The sequence below is a fragment of the Uranotaenia lowii genome, chromosome 2 (assembly GCF_029784155.1).
Source record: "Uranotaenia lowii strain MFRU-FL chromosome 2, ASM2978415v1, whole genome shotgun sequence".
Classification (NCBI taxonomy): domain Eukaryota; kingdom Metazoa; phylum Arthropoda; class Insecta; order Diptera; family Culicidae; genus Uranotaenia; species Uranotaenia lowii.
In genome coordinates, this window is record NC_073692.1 from 293,152,737 (window position 1) to 293,176,590 (window position 23,854).

Sequence of the window (23,854 nt, forward strand, 5' to 3'; positions counted from 1 at the left end):
TAGATTCTTCAAGTAAAATCGCACAAGATAGATCTATTTTTGTCCAAAATTTTCAAGTCTAAGTTAGTTATTTTCTGGATTGTTTACTACATACAGGGAAATTAGAAGTTGAAAAGGCACTATAACTCCGTTCGTAAGCTCGTGCGGCGTCTGAAAATACGTTCAATCGATTTTCCGGACATTTTCACTAATGGAAAGTACATTTTCATAGATTTGTTTCATGTAGGAGGGAAGAGATCGAATTTCTTCGCGGTTTATACACTTTTTTCCTCATTGTGCAGCGGTCATGACGACGTGCATTGTACTCTTTCTGTGAGTTGGTGGTTTTAGTATTTGTAAAATGCTGGCCATAATATCCTTGAGGAATGTAGGGGGAAACTGTATAAAACTGTTGCCGTAATCGCTATTTACAGCGATACCAATCAAATAAACCCAAATTGAACGAAATAGATTTACGTCTCACTAAAAAGAAAAAAAAAAGAAATGTTAAAAACAAGGTTTTGAGGATATTTTTGTAAAAAAAAACCATAACATCTAAAAACACACCACGAGATAGAACGCCAAAATCTAGACTAGCCCAAAACCTAATCTACTAGAACGCACCATACCAAAAGCACTGACCATACTGACTGGACACTCGCTTTCGTTTGTTGGATAATTTTCCAACAGTACGCAATATCGATTCCCAAGTGCGCATCGATCGATTTGAACAAATTCTATGCCAATTAGAAAGTGCCACCCAACTTTAAAAAAAGCTAATTCCTTCAATAAAATTGGGCTTAACAGGGACATTATTCGTACAGGGAATTTGTATCGGGAAAATGAGAGGTTCGCCACCTACCGTCGGTATTGTGAACCTGCAAAATTTGACAAAAAAAATTAGCCAGAAAATGCTTGAATTTTCGGTTCTAAGTGTTCTGTCAGTGTGATCAGTGCAGAAAGGGTGGTCAGAAATGGAACAATGATTATACGGAATGTAATAATTGAAATATCTAATGTTTTATAACACGTTCATCGTATTTTTGTGAACTAACCATACTTTGGAAAAAAAATGTTGTTATTGCAAAAATGATCGAATATTCGGCGTTTTAAAATACACTTTTTGGTATCCTTATAGGTAAAACGCCTTCAAATAGGCAACGAAGTTCCATTTCTTGTCTATTATCGCGGCAAACATGGTGGAGGATGACTTTTAAGAAAACACGTGGTCTTGCGGGCATTCAGCCCCAATTTTGATATGATTGTTTTTAGTTAAAATTTGTTGGAAGTAAGTGAAACTCAACTAAATATTTATAGTTTTCTGAAAGTGCATACGAGTAAAAAAACGAAAAGCTGTGGTTTTAACAGATTGCACAGCCTTGTTGACCATAAAACCTTATATGTTAAACATGAAGAATTACAAGTTTCACGCAGATTCGATTAATTCTTCTATTTCTAAGAAATAAAATCGTTTTGAGTGAACTTTTTACCTGAGCAAGGATATAAAACGTGTTTGTCGTAATGAAATAAAAAATTTGAAATTTGGATACGAAAAATTTATTTTTTTAATCGAACAATTTAATATTTTTCTTTTATTTGACCAATAAAAAAATCGTCCATGCTTTTTTGTAACAAAATATTATTCATTTGAGTCCAATTTTCAAAAAATAGAGATTGAAATAAGTAATTTGTTTCAATACCTTGCACTCTGATCATCAGCGCCTCAATTTTAATGAAGGCAAAGCTCTTCTTGAAAATTCAGGTTCGAAAATTATAATTCTCACATTCGATTGATTTAAATTTTACTACATTTGTTGAGGGAGAATTCTAGATCTAGATTCTAGATCCGTTTTAGTTGATTCAGTCAAAACTAAAACAACAATTTGCATTTGTTTATGTTTTCATTTCGCCACTTCAATGACTCACTTCTTCTCACGATCACCAACAATGCCAATTTTCCTCGTTTTGGCATCAACCCGCTGATCCACAAAAAATAAATCCTCCAGCTTCCTACATATGTATAACTCCGGCATAAATCAACCGATTTTGCTTAGGAAGCAAAACAAATCAGACCGCGTGGTGGGCTTCCACGGGGCGGCGCTGCATCGACGCCGATCAGCTGTTGAGCAGATCGAATTGAGTGCGTCGCATCGCATTGCATCAGACCCCATCCGGCATGGGTCAGGTTTTTGTTTTTGCCTTTCAGAAATGGAACTCACTCTCCAAAACAACTGATAAGAACCGGACCACCTTTTAGAGAAACACCCAGAGAGCGATCTACGGAAGCGTCGCTCCCAGCGCCGATGACGACGCCCGGATCCACGCATCGCAACGCGATGAGGCGTAAGCGCGCAATTTCGAGGCATATCGCGCGTTGCGCAGAGTCAAGGCGTCGCGACGCTCCGCAAATGGTAGAACACATTGTTGGTTGATGCTTAAAGATTGGTTTGGATTGAATTCGGAAGTGTCCCCGTCCGGTGTCGCCGATCAGTATGTGATCGCCGTTCGACTTGATTGGTTGGTGTTATTTGTTGTTGTAAGAGAACACAGTCTCACTCTTCGAGTCTTCGAGTCCGGACCCTCGAGAACATCCGCTAGATTTTTTTCGCGAAAAGTTCTTGCGCCGTATAAGACACGTTTGGTTCGGCGTCACCGCAGACAGTCGATATCTGGCTCTGAATCGCGGCACACGTGGACGTTTGGACGTTGAGAATTTTTCGTGTGAATGGTGTAACCAATCTCAAACAACCATTTGATGATTCCATTTCCTATGCGTGGTGCCATTGTGTAGTGACATTTTGGTGTTGTAATTTTGTAACGAGAGGACCCCTACTTAAGTACAGTGTTAGCGTTTGGTTGATTCGGTTTAAACGGCTATTCGACTGTATTGTGTAAAGTGTTTGAGAATTGGTGAACGGCTTCGTTTGAAGGTATGAATGAAATTAGTGAAGTGAAAAAGATGTTAATACTGACTGAGAAATGTCGTTGCATTGTATCGAACAAGTACATTGTGTCACTTCGAGATCAGATTGTTTATGATTTAGAGAACAATCTACTGCTAAAAGGAAGTCACAGTAAGGTGAAAATTGAAGGAGTAATGCTGCAGTGAGCACTATTCATTAATTTTACATTTTTTTTTAAATAATTACCAGTAAACCAAATACATTCGTATTCGAGCCCTGAATTTTTGGTGATTAAGTCTGATACCAAGATCTGATTAGTAAACATCAGATTATGTATTTAAGATTCATATTTTGAATTTCAAATTTGAAAATATTGACTTTGACTTTGAAGTATTCAAATTATAAACTTGTTTCAGTTTTGAATTTTGAATTTCAATTTGAAGTCCCATTCAAAATTTTGGTTCATTAAATCTTACTTTTTTTCTACTTTCTACTATTCTACTAATTGATATCCAGAATTCAACATAAGATTTTGACATTGAAATTCTGATTTCCCAATCCAGGTCACTGAGATCTAACTCTTTTTTTTACCTGAATACCTGGAATTTACCTGTTGAGGGTATTCAGGTGATCTCAATTCAATATTCTAAAAACTGTTCGTGATCTCAAATTTTCACCTTTGGAATTCGATTTTCGATCACAGACTTTGGAAGACGCAGTTTCGAAAGTGTACACCAACATGAAACAGAAATTCATAATTCGCCAAAAAGATTTAAAAATAATTTAAACTTTGCAATAACCAATTTGTCTTTACGAAACTTAAATTCCAACCTGGCATCAAAAACTTAGATTTTGTTTTAACGTTCAAAATTATTGAAATTTTTCTCTTGGTCTAGATAGTAGATACTTCACCACAAACTTTTCTAGGAGATAATCAATAAAATATTGCAGCAAAAAACACCTTAATTCCATCAGTTGAAACAATTCGTTAAATCAGTTGCCAAGTTTGTTAGGAAAGCGACAAAGTTTCGCTGCCAGAATGTCTGTCGTGATCGACCGGCTAAATTCATCCACTTGGATAGTGCTAATTTAGCTCTCGTCACCTGTGCTAATCGAAATCATTTTTCCGATGTTAATTGATCGGCTTGCGCGATCGGCGGTTTACATCTGAAAAAGTGATAAAATATATTAGAAATCATTGATACGAAACTTTTCAAGCTGATGATTGTACAGATTATGGTGCCTTTTTTTTAATAAAATGGCATTTTGAAAATTTTGCGAGCAATTTTAGATGAGAATATTTTCTATACAAAACTGTGTTCCCAATAAAAAAAAAAACAGTAAGGAAAACAAGTCATAAATAAATTCAAGTTGTGTGATAAAACTTTCCTTTTTTTAGTTCAATCTTCAAATCTTTGATTTTTAAGCTTGAACTGACCACCATTGAAAACCATTTTGATTTTTTAAAACTAATTACTTATTTAATTTTGGACCCCAGGCACGGTTGCCGAAATCACAGAAAAATGTAAAATTTCACAGAATTTTGAGCTAATTTTCAGGGTGGCCAAGATTATTAACAAGCGGGCCAAATTTGAGAAATGAAATTTGCTTGCGGGTCAAACAACATTTTTTTCTTTGATTTTGAATTGAACAGAAACATTTCTAAATATGCCTATGTTTCCTCAGGTGAAGATTTGCATATTATATACTTATTTGTATCCAGATTCTATACGTACGACAGATATTTTGAAAATATGGCTAATATTTTACAAATTCCGCGTCCCTTAGGGATAATTTTAAAACTCTGACAGAAAACAATAAAAAAATTTTTTGTGAATAATGTTATATTATATCAAATTAAAAAAATAAACAATCTGAAAGTAGAAATGTTTGAATAAATAGTAACGTTCAAAAGTATTTGGCATTTCAAAAGATTTTTATAAACGTCCTTAAAATGAGTCATATCGAATTTATTTCAGAAGTAAGGACCTCCTCATCTCTTTCGTGTCAAACCTCAAAATTTAAATCTTTTTAACCCGTAGTATCCAAAGCGGTTAAAATTTCAGTTGAAATTTTTTATAATATCACATTGATTTGATTTATGTGTAGGGAAAACCTTCACCAAACAAGATGGGACCTTCTACCAACTAAAATTTGTTTAAAAAAAAGCAAGTACTTTTAAAGAAAATGTATAATCAAATAACTTGAAGTTTTCTGAGAATTGTAATTTTCTGGTTTTAGTTGAAATCTAGATAAATCTTACACAACTATCAGTTCTTTATAGTTTTTATTACTGATTAACACAAATACAAAACATGCTGTTAATACTAAACTATTCTATTGAAGTTTTGCATAATTTAACAAATTTGAAACATTAACAAAGCCGAATTAAGTATTTGTAAATAATTTGCAAAAGTTGAAAAATTTTGATTGATTAACAATATTTTTAAAACAAAGTTTTGTTTCAGTAATTTTTTTCTATTCAATTTGTTTAAAAAATAATAGAAAGTTTTTTGATTTGTGTTGCGTTCTACATTGATAATGTATAGAGTCCATTAATTTTGCATGGAAGCTTCTTACACATAAAGAAAAATTGAAGTTGCTATAATAATATAATTTTGATTCTGATGTAAATGTGATTCTGTTAATTTTTTTATTCAACGATCACTGTCTTACTGTCTCCCTTCCAAAGGAAAACAAGAGTGTGCTTGAAAGCTCTCATCACTGCCATAAAATGATGGAAACTACTTTTTTTTCGATGGTACGAAGTTTACAAAAAACCAATTGTTATTATTCCTTTATTCAATGGAAACCTTTTTGTAAAATGACATCAAATAAGATTTCTTAGACTTTTTTTGTTTGTTTGCATTTGGTGTGTAGTTTGGGAACACCATTTCCGAAGAAAAATATTCAATTCTCAGAACATATTTATCTTGCAAAGAACTTCGTGGCCACAAAAAGACAGGGTTGGCCACCCAAAATGATCATTCTCAAATTATAATTAAAAAAAACGCTCTCATATTTAGTTGAGCAACGAATTTCATTGAGCGATTCTCTTAACATGAATATTTGAATATTTTCAATTTCATTTTTTTCCAGATTTATGATTTTTTTTCTTGAAAATATAATTTTAATTCTAAATTTATTTTTGTTTGACAAAAGCTTCTTATTTTTTTTGAATATTTAAAGAAAAATAAATTAAAATAATGTTCAATTTCACGTTCAAAATCAACACATCACATGATCACATTTTTTTGTGTTTGAAAAATATGAAAGTTAAAAAACATTTGGGTTTGAGTTATAAATTTTGCAGTTCCTGCGTTCCTCTGATTGTAACTTTGATTTGATTTGTATTTGAATTTCATTTGTTATTTTATAGTATAATTTTAATTTGAGACCTTGAATTGTGGGTCTGAATAAAATCCTATTTTAAGTTTTGAATTTTACTGTTAAACTGTCTGCCTCTCCATGGAATTTAAATTTATTTCCGTTGATTTTTTTTATTTTAGATTCATTGTCTGAAGTCTGAATGTTACTTCACAATATTCATGAGGAAAATATTTATCCTGTTTTCGATGAAGCTCATACCAACTGATTGATTATTAATTAAAAAGAGTTAAATAAACTATTTTTTTAAATTCATCCAGAGATTTCTGGGTGGTGATCTATAAATGTTATTAAATAAACTGCGAATTGAATTTTGTATTGAACAGCTCTAATCGGCATTTTCATTTTAGTTCAGTTGATTAGTTCTTCCGCAATGTTTGCACGTGATGAATTAGCAATTATTGTTTCAAGATATCAGACATAATGGTGAATTGACGGCAATATAACGAACTCTTCACAGTTCCTTTGTATGTTTGAAATATTATGTGATCTCTGGGACAGCGTATAAAAAAAAGGTTTGAAAGGCCCCCTGTAAAAAGTTGCCCCGGGCCTCGATGGTTTAATCCGGCCCTGACTGGTGTTTAAGTGAAGTGATAAGTGATAGAAACATAATTTACGTAATTTTCAAATGGATTGTAGGTAAATTTCCCATGTAAATTAAATGTGAAAAGGGATTCTGCTTCAGACACATTCCACGCGCTTGTACCGCTCAAAAGTGATTTTTATCCGTTCTTGTATAAAAAAACTCAAACCTGTCTATAATTTTGATAATTTAAATCACACAAAACCAACGAAAAAAAGAAAAAAAAACTTTACACATGTTTTATATGATTTAGAAAATAATTTTTTTGGTTGGAAAAAGTGGTCATTTTGACAACATTTACAACATTATTTCTTAAAATATATGGATGAATTTATTTTGGATTTTTTTAATAGGTTTTGAAGCCAAAAAACACTGCTTTATAGGATTTGTAGAAAAAAGAATCTGTTTATATTCAATGTGGTTGCTCCGAAAAGCGAACAAAAACAGTCGCAAATGAGTGAATTCACGTCACAAAAAAAGGAACTTTTAAATTTTACGGGAAAATTTTGACATTTTCTTACATAAAAAAATGATATCTTCTTTGAAAATGCTAAGACGGTTCTAAAACACTAAATTTTATAGAAATCGGTTGTAATCTAGCTGAGTTATAACAGCGCGAGTGTGTGAATTCACGTCACGAAATTTGATTCTTGTAAAATTTTATATGGAAAATATGCTCTGAAAGCTATTTCGACCCTCCATATGGTCGGATTTTTACAAATCGAACATAATTTAGTTGATTTTTTAAAAGTACGTGATTTTCAAATAAAAATACAAAAAGATTGAAAAAAAATAAAAAAAAGTTCAAGTGAATCTTTGAGCGAAGACTGCGAAAAACAGTAGTAATTTTAACGTATGATCCCTCAATATGTTGCTATTCAAGTGCCAATCAAAAGAAGGAAAAAGTTATGCAGGTGAAGATACTGAAAATTTATGTTTGTAGAAGTCGGAACAAAAAAATATCGTTTTTGGAAGTGAACATAAAATTTGAAGGCTCTAAAGAATGGTTCAGTATAACTTTATAATTCGTGACGTGAATTCAGTCAATTGCCCTGTTCTGTTTGAAGTGAGTGAATTCACGCCACAAATTCAAATAAGCATAACTTCGTTCGTTGTTGTTCAATCGAAAAGCTACGCACATCAAATCGTGGATAATTGTTTATTCTACAACTCATTCGAAGACATTGATATTCTATTCCCACAGATAGAACAGGAAATCAAGGTTGTATGTACTGAAGTCATAAGTGGTCAATTCAAGCGTGAATTCACGTCACAAAAGTAATCGATTACAACAAAAACATCTTACATTTTTTAATGACCAATTTATATTCATTTTGAAGGAAATTCAATTTGCGACCGTTTGCAACAGTTTTTTTTTTAAATTTTAAAGTAAATTGGTTGACTTCTAGAATGATAACAGTGCAGAAAAGTCCGGAAAAGCGATTTCACGTCACGGTGGAATGTGTCTACAGCGTTTCACGTATATGTCATTGAACGAGTGACTTATTTTCGTATCCTTTAACTAAAAATTGTTCTGATTTTAAAGGTAAACTTAATTAAGTCGAATAGATTTTAGGTTAATGAGCAAAAATAACGTGAACATCACATAGAATGCACCAAATCCTTGTAAACTTTGCGGATCAATTTGCGGTTCTTCACGTAACTCGAGTGTGTCTTTGTTTTAACAACATTTAACTGTAGGGATTAGGATTGAGTAGAAGATGAAATAAGTTGTAGATTTACCAAATACTCAAAGAAGTGAGGACGATGTAGGCGAAAAAAGATTTACGATGCACGACTGTGAGAACGTGATCCAGTTGCGTTAGTAAACGTTATCACATTTTATCGAGAGAAGAGAAAAGGAGGGGCGCAATTAGTGTGTTGGTAAAATCAGCAGAGAAAATAGTGGTGTATGTTTGATATTATGTGTGTATGAAAAAAGTTCGTTAAGCTTGGTTGAAGAAATCTAACTGATGAGAAAAGATATTTGAAGCGTAAGCACGCGTTTTAGAATGGCGCCGGTCACTACATTATTTGTGTGAATTTTACGTTAGAATCAAGGATTTTTTTTTATTTTGCTTCTAAATTAAGCTTGCCAATTGGGACTGGGCCTGCTAAATAGAATAAAGGCTCTTTACTATTACACAGATTTCCATAAGAATGAAAGCTAATCGGAGTGAAATTGGAGTGAATGCTATTGCTTTCTCTGTTTAACACACGAGAAATCGTATAGGGGGAAGTGTTCCTAAATGCGCATGTTAGGTAATATGCGCATACAGCCGATTGACGATATGGCTGGAGATTCATCATATCTAATCAGTGCAGTTTGAGGGTAGTACGCTTTTAACACATGGCATGAAAAAATAAAATTGTTATATAAAGTCGAAAAAATTTAAAAATTCAAACAAGATTTTTGTCAGTTTTGATATAATATATTGAATTTTAATTATCGTGCGTACAGATTCTGTAAACAAAAATTTTAATGGTTTTTCTTTCTTATTCATCTGGAAATCGGAAATTCAACAAATTGAAGCTGAGGCAAAGTTGTAGATGATAAGATATTGGAATACGAGACACGTTCTGAATGCCCATATCAAGGCAGGTTAAATGCCTATATCAAGAAAAATAGATTATTCTTATAAATTTTTTACTTCCTATCATTTAAACATTAAATCTTCGCTCAAATCACGATCTTTCAGCAAAAAAAGAAAAACTTCATACTGATCCGATAAAAATACAATATAAACAAAATATTACCATGAAATATGGCCATATGGCATACTTAACTATGTTTCATGCAAAGAATGAGTGATGTAAAAAATTTCACCAAAATTTCAGCCTTGACGTATGCCTAACATCCGTTTCTACCATTTTCAATTAAATAATTTCAAAATATTGCGAGTGTAAATGAAATATAGCTTAAAACATAAATATGCGCATTTAGCCCGCCGGTTTCGGAAATCGGCTATTTTGACTTCTTTTATTATAAAATTATTTTCACAAAAACTGTAAGAGATTTTAACAGAAAAATTGCTCTTACGTATAGAAAACAGATGTCCGCTCATGTGCATATAGTTTTCAGGCTCCTATCTATCGGAATATGGGAGAATATGAGTGTTTTCCTTAATATGCGCATATTACCCGCCTCTCCCCTACCGGGTTTGCGAGCGCGCCCATCGCCCATTTTCCCTGTTTTACCCGGACTTGCCCAGATATTTAATACAAAGAAAAGTGCGGTTCTACCCGGTTGCCTGGATTTTGTTGAAAACAACGCGAGTTTTGCCCGAATTTATTCACTTTATTCTTGAAACCTTACAAAAATCTGAAATAAATTTATATACTTTTTTATTGTTGCGTCCCAAAACGAATTGTTTAATTGGGGAAAAACATATTCAAGGTGTTTTTCTCTAGATTTTTTATCGAATAATTCCGTGGTTTTGATCAGTTTTGCCCGGAAAAATTCTTTCATACTTATTCTCAGTGCTTCACGTAAACCAGGCAAAAATTATCGTAACGAGTGGATACGTGAAAATCCACATGATTTTAATGTTCCTTCTTCAGCAAACTGGGCCGTAAAAATCTGGACGATTTTAATTTACACCATACAAAATCCGTGCATTCAATTTATGTTTTTTTCAATCCAAATTCCTGATAATATTCAATCCAGGCATATCTGGAATATATCAGCGCTATCAATTCAGGCTTTTATTTTTTTTTAATGTTTATTGTGATAAAATGATCACAATTCTATGTACAACATTGAAGCTCGAGCAAGTGCTTATAAACCCCTCCTAGCAATCTAAAGTTATTATCAAAAGCATGAAGCAAAATTTGAGTTCTATCTAATCTGAAACTTTTGTTGTGATGATTTACACAGATAGTCAAGCTCTAATTTTGTGGTTTTTTTTTTTTTCAACGTTTGAATTCAAGACAGAATCAAATAATTCTTTACCCCTATCCTATCCCTAAATTTTTTTCTCTCAAATTTGCTGCAATTGTAATTTTCATCATTCAGATTGAAATGTAGAATTTTCAAATATTATTTGAGAATGTGAAGTAGAATCTTATCTTAAATTCTGATAAAAGATTTAAATTATTTCATGGAATGCTTTTGCCAAGTGTCTATGATAAAGTTGCCGGGTTTGCCCGGATATTTAATACAAAACTTGACAAAAGTCCGGTCCGGCCCGGATTTCATTTCAAAAAGCCCGGATTTCATTTCAAAAAGCCCGGATTTTCCCGTATTTATTCACTTTATTTGCCGAAACATATTGTGTTGTAAAAATTTATCTATATGCATCCAAAACGAAAATTTTTGAGCAATTAAAAAAAATATGAAAGATTTTTTGAAGGCCTAAAATACGATTTTAAAACTGCTGATGAGAAAAAAATTTTTTTTGGTGTTGTAATCCCTGGGATTTGACCAAATTTACCCGGATATTGCCCGGATTTTGGTCGACATTTTGGAATCAAATTTTTCAATTCAAATTCAAATGCCAGGTCTTTAGATAAAATAGCCCGGATTTGTCTGACCCGGGTACGTGCTGAAAAATTCTGGCAACTTTAGTCTAAGAACATATACTAGTTTGACGTGATTTTTTTTGTAAAGGTTAATCACCGACTGCGTTAATCAAAAATAACTTTTTTCTCGCTTATGGTTTTTTGATGCCTTTTGGGTCACCAGTTTTAGAGTGAAGTTTTAGAAGATTTGGTTGATTCCTAAAATAGCGCAACACGTTTCAATTTTGTATGGAAGAAGAAATTTTTGCACATCATCCCAAAAATTCAAATAAGCTTGAAATGAAGTCGGTCTTTGATGTTTGGTTTTGACTATTCTTAAGCTTCAGTTTTTGCTTATATGACAAGCAGCTAAGCATTTCATGAAAAAAGTTATAACCATTTCATAATAAAACATCTGAATCCATCGAAAAGTATTTAAAAATGACAGACTTTACTTCCTGGAGCTTTTAATAAATTCATGAAATGTTTTTGCAAAGGTTATATAAATCAATAGATTTCCTATGCAAAGCTATGCAAAGCAGTTTCTGGGATTTTTTAACCTCATTCTATTTTTACACACCTTTCAAATAAGCAGTAAAAAACGCTAAAATTTAAAAAAAAAATTTTGAAAACAAAATTTTAGTATAACGTCGAATATCTTCAGTACAAGTTAGCTTTGTGCTTTGTTCACATGAATTGTACCGTAAGAATCAAGGAAAATGTTCATCAAGAGTTATATTTTTTAGAACTTTCAGTATATCTCTGGCGATTTAAGAATGAAAAATTTTGTTTTCTCATACACATTTCTATACAAAACAATACTCGTTGCTCTAATTCAGGACTGCATGGATCGCTTCCAATTTTTGTTATGCTATTTCTGGCAGCAAAACAACCCAAAAAAGTTATGGGAGGTGTAAAAATTTAAGAATTTGAAATTTTCATACAAAGCTTGCAGCGTTCTATTATTCAACTTTTGAAGAGAGGCAAAAAAAATTGCATCAAATCGTTTTTTACGAAAAAAAATCGAATCGAAAAGGCTCACTGAAGAAAGTAGTAAGTTGCTATCGAAATACCGGTATATGAACTTTTCATTTACCGTGGTTGAATTAAAAGGAATCTTTCGATTCCCTATCAAATTGAAACTTGTTTTGCTAAATCAGGATTGATTGAAGCGCTATCAAAATTTTAAGAAATTTATTCTACTGTAAATTCAATAAAAAAAACCAGAAAATGTGTAAAAGTTTACACTTTTATACTTTTCCCTATAAAGCTGCTGCAGTCTATTGACCACTCAGTTGAGAATTTCATTTAAAAAAATTATATCACCAAAGCACAAAATTTGAAATATTAAAAACAGAATTCCCGAAAATTGGAATTTAAGTGCAATTTTTCTCTCTTCTTTTTGGGAGTTTAGACGGTGATTCTAATGATGAAGAAAGGGAAAATTGGTCTTTTTATTGATATACATATCAAAATTTGATTATGAATATTAAAAATGAAAGTCGAATAATTGCGTTTATATTTTTAAATTAAACATATAATAGAAGTTTATTTTAACATTGCAATGTACCATTTTAATCACTTTCATAACATTCACTGTTCTAAATTTTGATTAAAAATGATTTTCAGATCAGACCAAAAAGATATAAAAACTTTATGGGAGACTGTTGGCATCTGGTGCTAATTGGCATTTTTTCAAAACAACTACAGTTCATTGGCCACATGGTATGACGAAATATTATTGGCAAGAGAGTATCCGTTAAAACTATTTCTTATTTCTTCGCGAATTTTTGATACATGCAAATAATATTGCTGAAAGCCAAGTATAGTGCAAGGAACTATTGGGCTAGTCGAATTTCGCGTTCGGATATAGGTATCGTTTTCATATTACAGTGGAAAAAATGTGTACTTGCGACTTGCGTAGTCATCGTTTTCGTTTCTGGATCAACGAAAAAATGTTCTCATATATGCTAATGCCAAATCCAAACAAAACTTAACCAAATTGTGTAAAAAAAAGAATCTCATCCAAACATCCGGTTAATGCAGTTCATACACCCAATTTGCACCTTCAACTGATTCACAAAAGCACGAGGTTCAAAATTCACACAGAATTTTCTAGATGATCAATGAGATGAGAAGATAACTAAATAAACACAGTTATTTAGCCAACATTTCATCAGAAGTTTGTCTTGTTGTCAATTTTAAATTTCATGCGTCATATCTTATTTTGCGAAAAAAAAACTCGAAAAATTTTTATATACATAATGACTAATTTTTAAAATTTTGTTTTTTCCACAGCGTGTCCGTTTTGACTGACCAGAAAAGGTGTCGATTGATGATTTGCAACAATTTTCGTTAGAAAAGTATAACAAACTTCATCGCTTGGATGGTTCAAATTCGAAGAAAGATTTCAACACAATCAACTCAAGTGCAGTGCAAACGAATTTCTATCTCCTACTTACATGTGTAGTTGTTCAAAATATCGATCTTAAAGTTTTTTTCTAAGGTAGTGTCTAGGACCTAATCCTAATTGCATTCGTATGCTAAATTTTTCGTCGTTGATAGGCTGTGGTAACAAGTCTCACCCGGCTACAAAACTGCATTTTACAGTTGCGGAACGTAAAAATTTTTGAACCGTGAAGAGTCGACTAATGAGTGCAATCGCGTAACTTGACCCGAAAAGAGGTGATCGACCAATTTTTACAAGACGCGAAACAAAACATCTTCAGCTGGGCAGGTGGACGACGTGAAGCCGAAAATTACAAAATTCGAAGTGCCATTGTGAAAGTGAGAGTTGTTATCGTAAGCAGCTCTAGTTGAAGCAATACAGAGAAAAATATAAAATCATTAAAAAAAAACACCAAAAAACGCAGAAGCAACATGACCGTGGCGCAATCATTTGAAGATGTTCTGCATGAATCGGCAGCCGCCCACGATTTGCCGCATCTGTCTGGGGGTGGCGGAGGAGGAGGCTTAATCATGTCTGACGCTTCTATCATCAACAACAACAACAACAATAATAACAACAATCACAACAACAACAACAACAACAATATCAACACAATCAACGTCAACATCAATGAAGCCGATGTCGGGCAGATCGAGCGGAAGCTGACCGAAATTCAACAGTTTTATGACCGTGCCAGCGTCTTCATCACCGGTGGAACCGGATTTTTGGGCAAAAGTAAGTTCGGTGATCTTTTAAGAAAAATAGTTTAGAAAAATTGATAAAATGCAATTCAACAGAACTTTAATTTGAGTAATTTTTCGTCAAAAGTTTTAGTGTTATCATTTTTTTTATAGATTTTTCATTATAAATAGTACAATTTCCACCGGAGGGTCTAACATTGTTTTTCAAACGCAGTTTTTTATTTGCAGTTTTTAAGTTTATTCAAAAAATATGTAAACATGACGTTTTTGTGCTACAATAACATTTTAACAGTTATTTGAATAGGGAAAGTGAGCCTTAACTTGGCATGCTCCTTCACTTGGCATGCCAAAATGCATCTTGGTGAAATACATGTTAAGATATAGGCCTAAAAATAAGACAAAATCAAACATCGAAGAAAATCGTATTTGATAACATTCTGCATTAAAGTAATTTACAATTGAATCCTTATAACTGCGTTAATTTTTTTTTCACTTGCCAAAACTGCAAATTAAATTATGATCGGCGGAAAAGCCAAAACGAACCGACCTTGCTAGTGCATCTGTCACCTTTCGTATTGGTTTTAAGCTCATACTTCCTTATGGAAAAAATCACTAAAAATATCGTTGGTTATAGGAAAACATGACAAAAAATATAAAATTATAACTTACGTCAAACATCGAACATGCTTGGCAACTTGCATCCGATAAATAAGGCCAGAGCTGGATAAAAGCGCTCAAACCTCAAGTTGGTCCGATTAAATCATCGACCAGTGGGCAGGTAACAAATTTTGTTTTATTAAAATAACTATTATAAAAACTTTTTTAAGTCTTTAAGAGAGTTTTGCATTGATCGGGTACACAAATTATACCAAACTGAGCATGCCTTATCTATAAAACAATACCCAAGTAACCATTAAGCCGTATAAATGGCCCAGATTTGGCATTATAGTGGGATATAGAAAATGCTCAACAAAGCCTGAAAGCTCCATCTTCTACTTTAGTGTTGATTAAAAGCCACTTTTGGCCTGCAAATCGGCTAATATAGTGCCTAAGCGGAAACGTCAAAATATTTTTCCAGTGGGTACAACCCACTGATGAAAAAATAAAAAAAAGTAAAATAGATGTTTATGTTTTGTCTTATTTTCCTATGTATTTATTTGTTTTTCCTTCTTCCTCACTCCTCCGTTCCTTAGCTGTGGATTTTTTTAGTCGTATGTATATTGCTGCAGAAGCAGGAATTGAACTTTCAATCTACCGGTGCTTTGCGTTTATCAACGCCTCTGCTCCTTGAACTATTTCGTACATCTATCAATCAAGGAAAATTTGTCGTATTTGAATTGAAATGATCTACCGTTGCCTAAACATGAAATTTTACCTGACCACTATAGAAAAGAAAAGAATTATAATTTAAGGGATTAAAGAAAGATAAAAACAATCAGCATGATTTTCTTCAAAATTTTAGATTTATTCAATTTTTCGTCACAGAAATATCTTCGCCGTTCTTCCTTCTGACAACACATTTCAACAAAATTTTATGTCAATCACCGATTCACAAAATACAAACATTTCACATCTATCACATTATTGAAAGGAAACTCGGCTCGTTTTTCTGCTTCTTCAGAGCCAATCGGACAGTATTTTTCGGATGATCTAGTAGTTCCCCACCTCCTTTAGCGCAGATCCTTTCACCTTCATGGCACTCGAGACTCCAGAGCTTCAAGGTCCAACGGGATCTTCACCAGCTCGGTGGTTAGTTTTAGCTATAGACCGTCTTCTGCTCCAGGAACCACTGGAACAGCTCAAATCTTGTCTTCCGTTCACAATTTTGATCGCTGGCAAAATCCTCTGACTCGATAGGCATCTTGATCGAAGATTGTTATTCTTTTTGTTAAGAATTTGCCATCTGTTTTTTTCTTTTTCTCAAAACGTCAAGCACAAAGCCGATTAATGGCACTAAAATTTATTGTCTTAGCTCAGACAGGGCCTATTTGACAATTAAATGTCACAAAGTCTATTGGCATTTGTGAATATTCTTAACAGCTAATAGGCACTGAAATGCTGTAATGCTGCCTAAATGCGACTTACAACAGTGCTTAATGGTTTGTTGGGTAGTTTTATCTTATACAATTACAACTCTTTTCAAAATGTGCTCAGTTTTTCGCCAAAAAGTAAAAAAATGCGTTCAGAAAATGGCAAATCTGTCCAATTTTGTATTTATAAAACGACATCTAATTTATTCCGACGTTTCGGTGCTTATTGACACCATCATCAGGATCATCAAAGATGTCGTTTATTACTTGTTTTTGTACAACCGTACTGTCAGGATTATTTTATGCAGAATTAATTTCAAATTCAAAATTTTTTTTCTAAAAACTTTCTATGAGAAGCACAGTGGTGTATTTTCAGGCGGTACTATTGTTTTGCAATGATTCTTTTTGCATTGTTTCTGATATCGAACCAAAAACAACAATTTTGAATTGGAAATTGATTCTGCATACAACAAAGGGTGTCCGCGATGAAATTGTCACACACAAAATTGATACGCAAAATTCGGGGTTTCATCCGATTGCCATCACATTTTCAGGAATTGATAAATAACTATTAAACTTAATTTTACCATTTTACTCGTATTTTATTTACAGTCCATACGCAAATGCCCCCACCTTGGCCTTAACCGCGACCATAAGATTCTGCACAACCTGTGAATCAACCGTTTTTTTATGTAAACCCATACTTTCTTCAGTTCCTCGACTATCTTCACTACCTTAGGTCGTTTAAAAAGGTACCCAAGCAATAAAAAGTCACATATTTACTTGGATGAAGGCATTGAAAGTTTCATATTGGCTGACAAAGAGAATCAACTGCACAATTCCCTTCAGTGAACTTTATATACTCATTATTGAACTTAAATGTTGCAAAAGCGATTCATATCTACGTTGTATCCCAAGTAACAATTTTAGCTTTATTATGGTCAGCAAAATATCGTTTGGACTATCGCATTAATCTTCATAAAAAGCTAAAGCGCATTCTATAACATCACCTGGACTCTAATAAAGCCAAAATCAGGCTATTTGGCCCTACCCTAGAAACGTCATCAAGACATATAATTGTTGGTCATAAATGTTGGTCACCAAAGCTTTTAAAAAGCTATTATAAAACATGTTAGAATTTTTTGTTTTTTTCGGTTCTGTCAGTTCTCGGAGTTTTTTTTTTATTTTTTCCAGCAACCATAATGGTTGATGAATGATGATTGCATTATTCAGATATGATTTGGTAAAATTAATAGCTAAAAATCCAATGTTTTAACCATATATTGAGCTTCTTTTCTACTGCCAGTCAAGATTTTAGGTAAAATGTATATGAAATAGTATCTTAAAATAAATGCGCCTCGTCAAATCTGATGGTCAATCATGATGGAATTCATGGAAAAAGGCCTGACAAAATATTTTTCAATGCTTGCATTGTGAATCCATCAACATGGCGTCATTTTGTGCCCTTCGATTTTGCAACCAACATGGCGTGAGTCAATTCATAGTTTTATTATGGTTTAATGATGACCCCAAAAAAAGCTACGATTTGACGTTTCTCTCGCAAGCCAGCCAATTACACGCTTAGGATGAGTTCCTCATTTCTGAGTTGTTAATCATTAGTACAGTAAATGAGGACAGACTTTTTTAATAAATAGGGATTGGTTGTGAATGACCCGTGGAATAAATCATGAGTTGAAGTCAAATTTCGTTGTCTGACGCCATCTTGAAATCCAAGATGGCGGCTTCTGCTGAACTTTAAAATGTTGTAAATGACTTTAAATCGCATGAAACCCCAACAATATGGGTATTGAGTGAAAGGGCTCAACGAGTAGAAGTCGAATTTTGCTTTGAGACGCCATTTTGAAATTCAAGATGGCGGCATCCGCTCATCTTTTAATGCTGTAAATGACAAAAAGTCGCATTAAACCATCTCTATACGGGTATTAGGTGAACGGGCTAAACTAGAAGAAGTCGATTTTTTTTTCTTTCCGACGCCATCTTGAAATCCAAGATGGTGGGTTCCGATAAACTTTGAAATGCTGGTAATCACTGGAAATCGCATGAAAGACCCACAATATTGGTATTTGGAGAAAGGGCTAAACTAGAAGTCGTATTTTGCTATCGGACGTCATATTAAAATGCTGTTAATCACTGAAAATCACATGAAACTCCCACAATATGGATATAAATTGAAAAGGATCAACGAGTAGAATACAAATTTCGATATCAGGCGTCATCTTGAAATCCAAGATGGCAGCTTCCACTGAACATTAAAATGATTGAAATCACTGAAAGTCACTTGAAATTCCCACAATATGGTCATTGGCTAAAATGGATTAACCAGTTTAAGAGGAATTTCTCTATCAGACGCCATCTTGAAATCCAAGATGGTGACTTTCGCTGAACCTTAAAATGCAGGATTAACTAAAAATTGCATGAAACCCCCACAATATGGGTATTGGCTAAAGGGCTTAACTAGAAAAGTAAAATTTCGCAATCAAGTGCATCTCGAAATCCAAGATGGCGGCTTCCACTGAATTTGAAAATGTTGTTAATTACTAAAAATAGCATGAAGCTCCTACAATATGGGTATTGGGTTAAAGGGCCAAACGAGTAGAAGTCGAAGTTTGCTATCAAACGCCATCTTGAATTGGGGTATTGGGTGAAAGGGCAACACTTAAAGCATTTCAGAGAAACGCGAAATAAGATATTCGACTTCTATCGTTTAGCCTTATTATCGAATACAATATATTTTGGGGGTTTCATACCTTTTTCATTCATTTACAGTATTTTTGAGTTCTGCTGAAGCCACCATCTTGGATTTCAATATAGCGCCAAAAAGCAAAAATTAACTTCTTATAGCTTATCCCAATTCAAAAATATCCATATTTTGAAGGTTTCATGCGATATTCAATGATTTATAGCATTTTAAAAGTTTATCGTAAGCCGCCATCTTGGATTTCAAGATGGCGTCAGATAGCGAAATTCGACTTCTACTCGTATAGCCCTTTTACCCAATACCAATATTGTTTGGGTTTCATATCATTTTTAGTCATTTTCTACATTTCAAAGTGCAGCGGAAGCCGCCATCTTGGATTTTAAGATGGCGTCAGACAACGAAATTTTACTTCTACCGGTTGATCTCTTTCAACTTATACCCATATTGTAAGGGTTTTATGCAATTTCCAGTCATATACAGTATTTTCAAGTTGAGTGGTAGCCGCCATCTTGGAATTTAAGATGGCGACGGACAACGAAATTCGACTTCTACTCGTTTATTACTTTCTTCGAATAACAATATTAAAAAGGTTTCATGATATTTTCAGTTATTTACAACTTTGAAAATAAAAGCGGAAGCCGCCATCTTGTATTAATGATGGCGTCAAGCAACAAATTTTGTTCCTCCTATTTGAACCCTTTCACTCAATACTCATATTGTAGAGTTTCATTCCACTTGCGGTAATTCGAAGTTTTCATAGATTTTTATAATTTTTATTATTTCAACTCAAAATCAACACACAGAACTTATCAAAAATGTGTAAAAATGGGAATTCCTATTCAAATATGTGCTATCTAATCTGAGCGTGTCCTGTTTTGACGTCTTGATCAAGAACTGTCACTAAGTTTTATGGCGGTTTAATAATCAGGCACTGAGTGCTATTATAGAACATGCAAAAAAAAAGCTTGGAGCAAACTTCTAAGTTTGTGTTTTATTATAGTTTAAACGTAGCATTCCTAACTCTTTCTAAATAACTAAAACAGTATGTTTAATGGAAGATTTATGAGAGTTTTCAAAACTATCTGAAAACAGATGATCGATTCAAGAATATAAGCATTTTGCATGACCATAATAAAACCGTCATAAAACGAGCTGCACAAAAAAAGCCATAATAAAACCATAATAAAACATCGAAATGCTAGTTGGCTGAATCTGTGTTACTTGGGATGTGACTTGTTTTGCCCAATTTCCATGAGTGAACTATATGTACTCATTAATGAACTTGAAAGTTGCAAAAGTGATTTATACATACGTTGTACGGAAGTTGAGTCACATAAAGGGCACAAAAGTGCTTAAAGCGGGATTTGTCAAGTCACAAAAAGTACATTGAGGTGCTTTCAAAATAAAATCACCACTTCGAGTTTTAATTTCAGTTCGGGGTTCGATTCCCAAGACAGGCAAGTTTTTTTTCAATAAGTGATTTGGTAATTGAGGGCCCATTTTGATACGATATATGTAAGAAATATAGGAAAGAAACAATTGAGCAATTTGTCGAGTTTGGAATCCGCAGCGTGGCATTATGGCGACACCATGTACAGAACATAGTAAATAATCAAGAGAAGGTGATATTAACCGATGCCAAGGGTGCAGTTGAGATAGAGAGAGATGTGTTGCTCATTTTACGATTTTTTGGAAGCTGAATAAAAAGGCCGCTGGAAGCTGAATAGAAGATCATTAAGACTTGTTTTGGAACTAGAACTGGAGTATCAATAAGAACTTAAATTTTGAGCTGCGTTGAGTTGAGGAGTTGAGGAACTGAAGAAAGTATGGGGTTACATGCGAAAAAACGGTTGATTCACGGGTTGTGCAGAATCTTATGGCCGCGGTTAAGGCCAACGAGCGGGCATTTGTGTATGGACTGTAAATAAAATTCGAGTGAAATGGTAAACTTTAATAGTTATTTATCAATTCCTGATAATTGGATGGCAATCGGATAAAAACTCGAATTTTGCGAATCAATTTTGTGTGAAGCAATTTCACCGTGGACACCCTTTAATTCGGACAGTACGTTTTTACAAAAAAAAAATTAATAAACGACAACTTTGATCCCTGATGATGGTGTCAATAAACACCGAAACGTCGGAATAAATTAAACGTCGTTTATAAATACAAAATTGGACTGATTGGCCGTTTTTTTAAACACTAAAATATACAGTCGAAATTTTCATAATCAACGTAAAAAAATGCTGCAGTAAATTTCTATTTTCCTGACCTAGCTCAATACAGATCTAGAAAAAGGTGAGAAAAAAGCTAAAATAAGTCGTTCTTGCAAAACTTGTTATTCTGAGATGGTCAATATTTTTCGTCTCGAACAATTTTATTCTCCATCTATCTTAGATTAGGGTGTCCATATCCTTCAACGCCAAAAACAGTACGTTGAAACCATATTTCAAAATATTTAGGAAAAACGGAAGAAACCAGGAAATTTCAATTCAAATAGTGACAATTAGTTGCTAGTTATGTGACTTACCTGGCAATTATGACCTTCCAAAAAATACTTTTACAAATTGAAAGTTTTTAGTCGTTTTTAGTTTTTGTTCATTTTCTTGCAGATTTTTAATGAAGGGTCAAAGGATTGTTGAATTATTCGAAGCGATAGGTTAAAAACATCGCAAACATGAAAAAATGTTGCATTTCAAAAAGAGCTCAAATTGCTGTTGTGCTCTTTGCCAACTGTTTGGGCGCTAATTGCATATTCAAAGGAGGAAAAATCGTTACGTAACGATGTGCATACCTCCCCCCTCCCCCATGTCACAAATCGTAACGCTTGAGCTTACTCCCCCTCCCCTAGGAGCGTTACGTAATTTATGGATGCCCCCAAACTTGTTTTTAACGAAAAACTCAAATTTTAATAGACTTTTGATGCTTTTCATTTTAATTCATCGTTTGGAAAATTCAACAAAGTAGAGAAACCTGAAAACCATGCCATGAATGCATAAAGTGTTGTATTTCTTTCGGACTTCTTCTGCATATAACTTAAGAACTGGAAGAAATAAGTTCGTTTCTCTGACAAAAAAGACAAAAAAGTACGTATGGTAACCCTATCCTAGATCAATATTTGAAAGGTTTTGGATATTTCGCTGAACGCTCGAAACACTTTTTTAACTTATTGTTCGAATTCATTCACGTTTTAACGATTCAAGCTTGTTTACTTGAGTAGGAAGCTAAATTTTGTATGCTTGTTCGCATTCGATGAATACGAAACTAGTAAACTAAATATTAAAACATTTTTATAGATACAAAAAGGTTATTTGCTAAACAAAAATATGCTATTTATGAAAATTGATCGGTGTTTTTGCCGAAGTTCGAAAACCTGAACAAAAGCCGCTCTATCATTCACACATTCATTCCACGCCATCCGGTATTGGTTAGATTCAAGTTTTCTAGGTGAAGGTGAAGGAGAAGCAGCATCATCGGAGCATATTGTGTAACACGTATAAGTCACCTTTCATTGATTTATATGCAGACCGGTCGAAGAAACTTATTCAGGGTCAAATTTTTAAGAGCACCGCTCAAATAAAATATTCGCACCAAACTGGTTCGGGCGGAAAGTGACGAAAAATCTGCATTCAGCGCCACTAAACAGATGCGGATTTTCGGGGGTCAATCCATTTTGTGCCTTCCTTTTACTCAAATGTAAACCTATTGACGCAGAGTATTTTTATTTTGGGTTTCTTCGACAAAATCGTCACCCAAGAATGGGAGACAAAAATAACCCAGCTAGAAAACAGAGATTGATATGCGCGTTAAATGTGCGTACAGGCGACGTTTTCGGCCCATTGCGATAAATTGATTTTTTGCTAACCACGTGCGGTTAAATTTTTTAAGTATGGGTGAGGAAAATCATCCTCGACAACCAGTTGTAGTTACTACAGTCTAAGTCGAAATTATAAATCGTTTGTAACGTTGTAATCGTTGTATCAATCGAATGTTTTTGTAACGTTAACTCAATAAAAAAATGACCCTGTTGAACGTCTTGCCAATTTAGTTCAACAAAACATGAATGAAATTATGGATCTTCTCCAGCAACTTCAATTTATTAAAATAAACTTGTGAATTTAAAAACTGAAGTTTATGATTTTCTATTTGTCTAATCAATTTAAAAAAAACAACACACATAAAGACACAATTGTGAATGAAATGTACTAGTAAAAAATTTAAATCGTGGGAGACGAAAGTTTCTTTTTTCCAAAATAAGATTTCCATAATTTAACATATTTCTGATGTTGTTTACACTTGAAGTTTCAAATAAAAATTTCCAACATGTGCTTGGCACAATTCCAAAGGAAACAAAAATATTTCATAATTTTTTAAAACGGTTTCAATTAGCTGTGGTTAAATCCAGGGGCTCGAATAGAGTGCAAACAAAAATTTGAAATATGTAAGCATCACTCTAGTCTAAGGTTGCCAGATTGCCCGAATATTTCATACAAAATTTGGAAACAGTCCGACCTGGCCCAGTTGCCCGGATTTCATTGAAAAAAGCCCGGGTTTTGCCTGAATTTATTCACTATTTTATGACAGATGAAACAAAAAAAACAAA

General features: G+C 33.5%; 1 protein-coding gene across 2 annotated transcripts in view; it reads left to right on the top strand.

Annotated features, from left to right (window-relative positions):
- Positions 1 to 23,854, top strand: part of LOC129744496 (fatty acyl-CoA reductase wat) — a 122,501-nt gene that overhangs the window by 20,210 nt on the left and 78,437 nt on the right. The window contains exons 1-2 of one of the 2 annotated variants that reach the window (XM_055737035.1): positions 2,494 to 2,909; positions 13,651 to 14,536. In XM_055737035.1, coding sequence (XP_055593010.1) covers positions 14,233 to 14,536 — 304 coding nt within the window. In that variant the 5' untranslated portion in view covers positions 2,494 to 2,909; positions 13,651 to 14,232. Of the gene's footprint in view, positions 1 to 2,493; positions 2,910 to 13,650; positions 14,537 to 23,854 lie in introns of those variants that run through there. The other variant, XM_055737033.1, reaches the window with a different exon arrangement.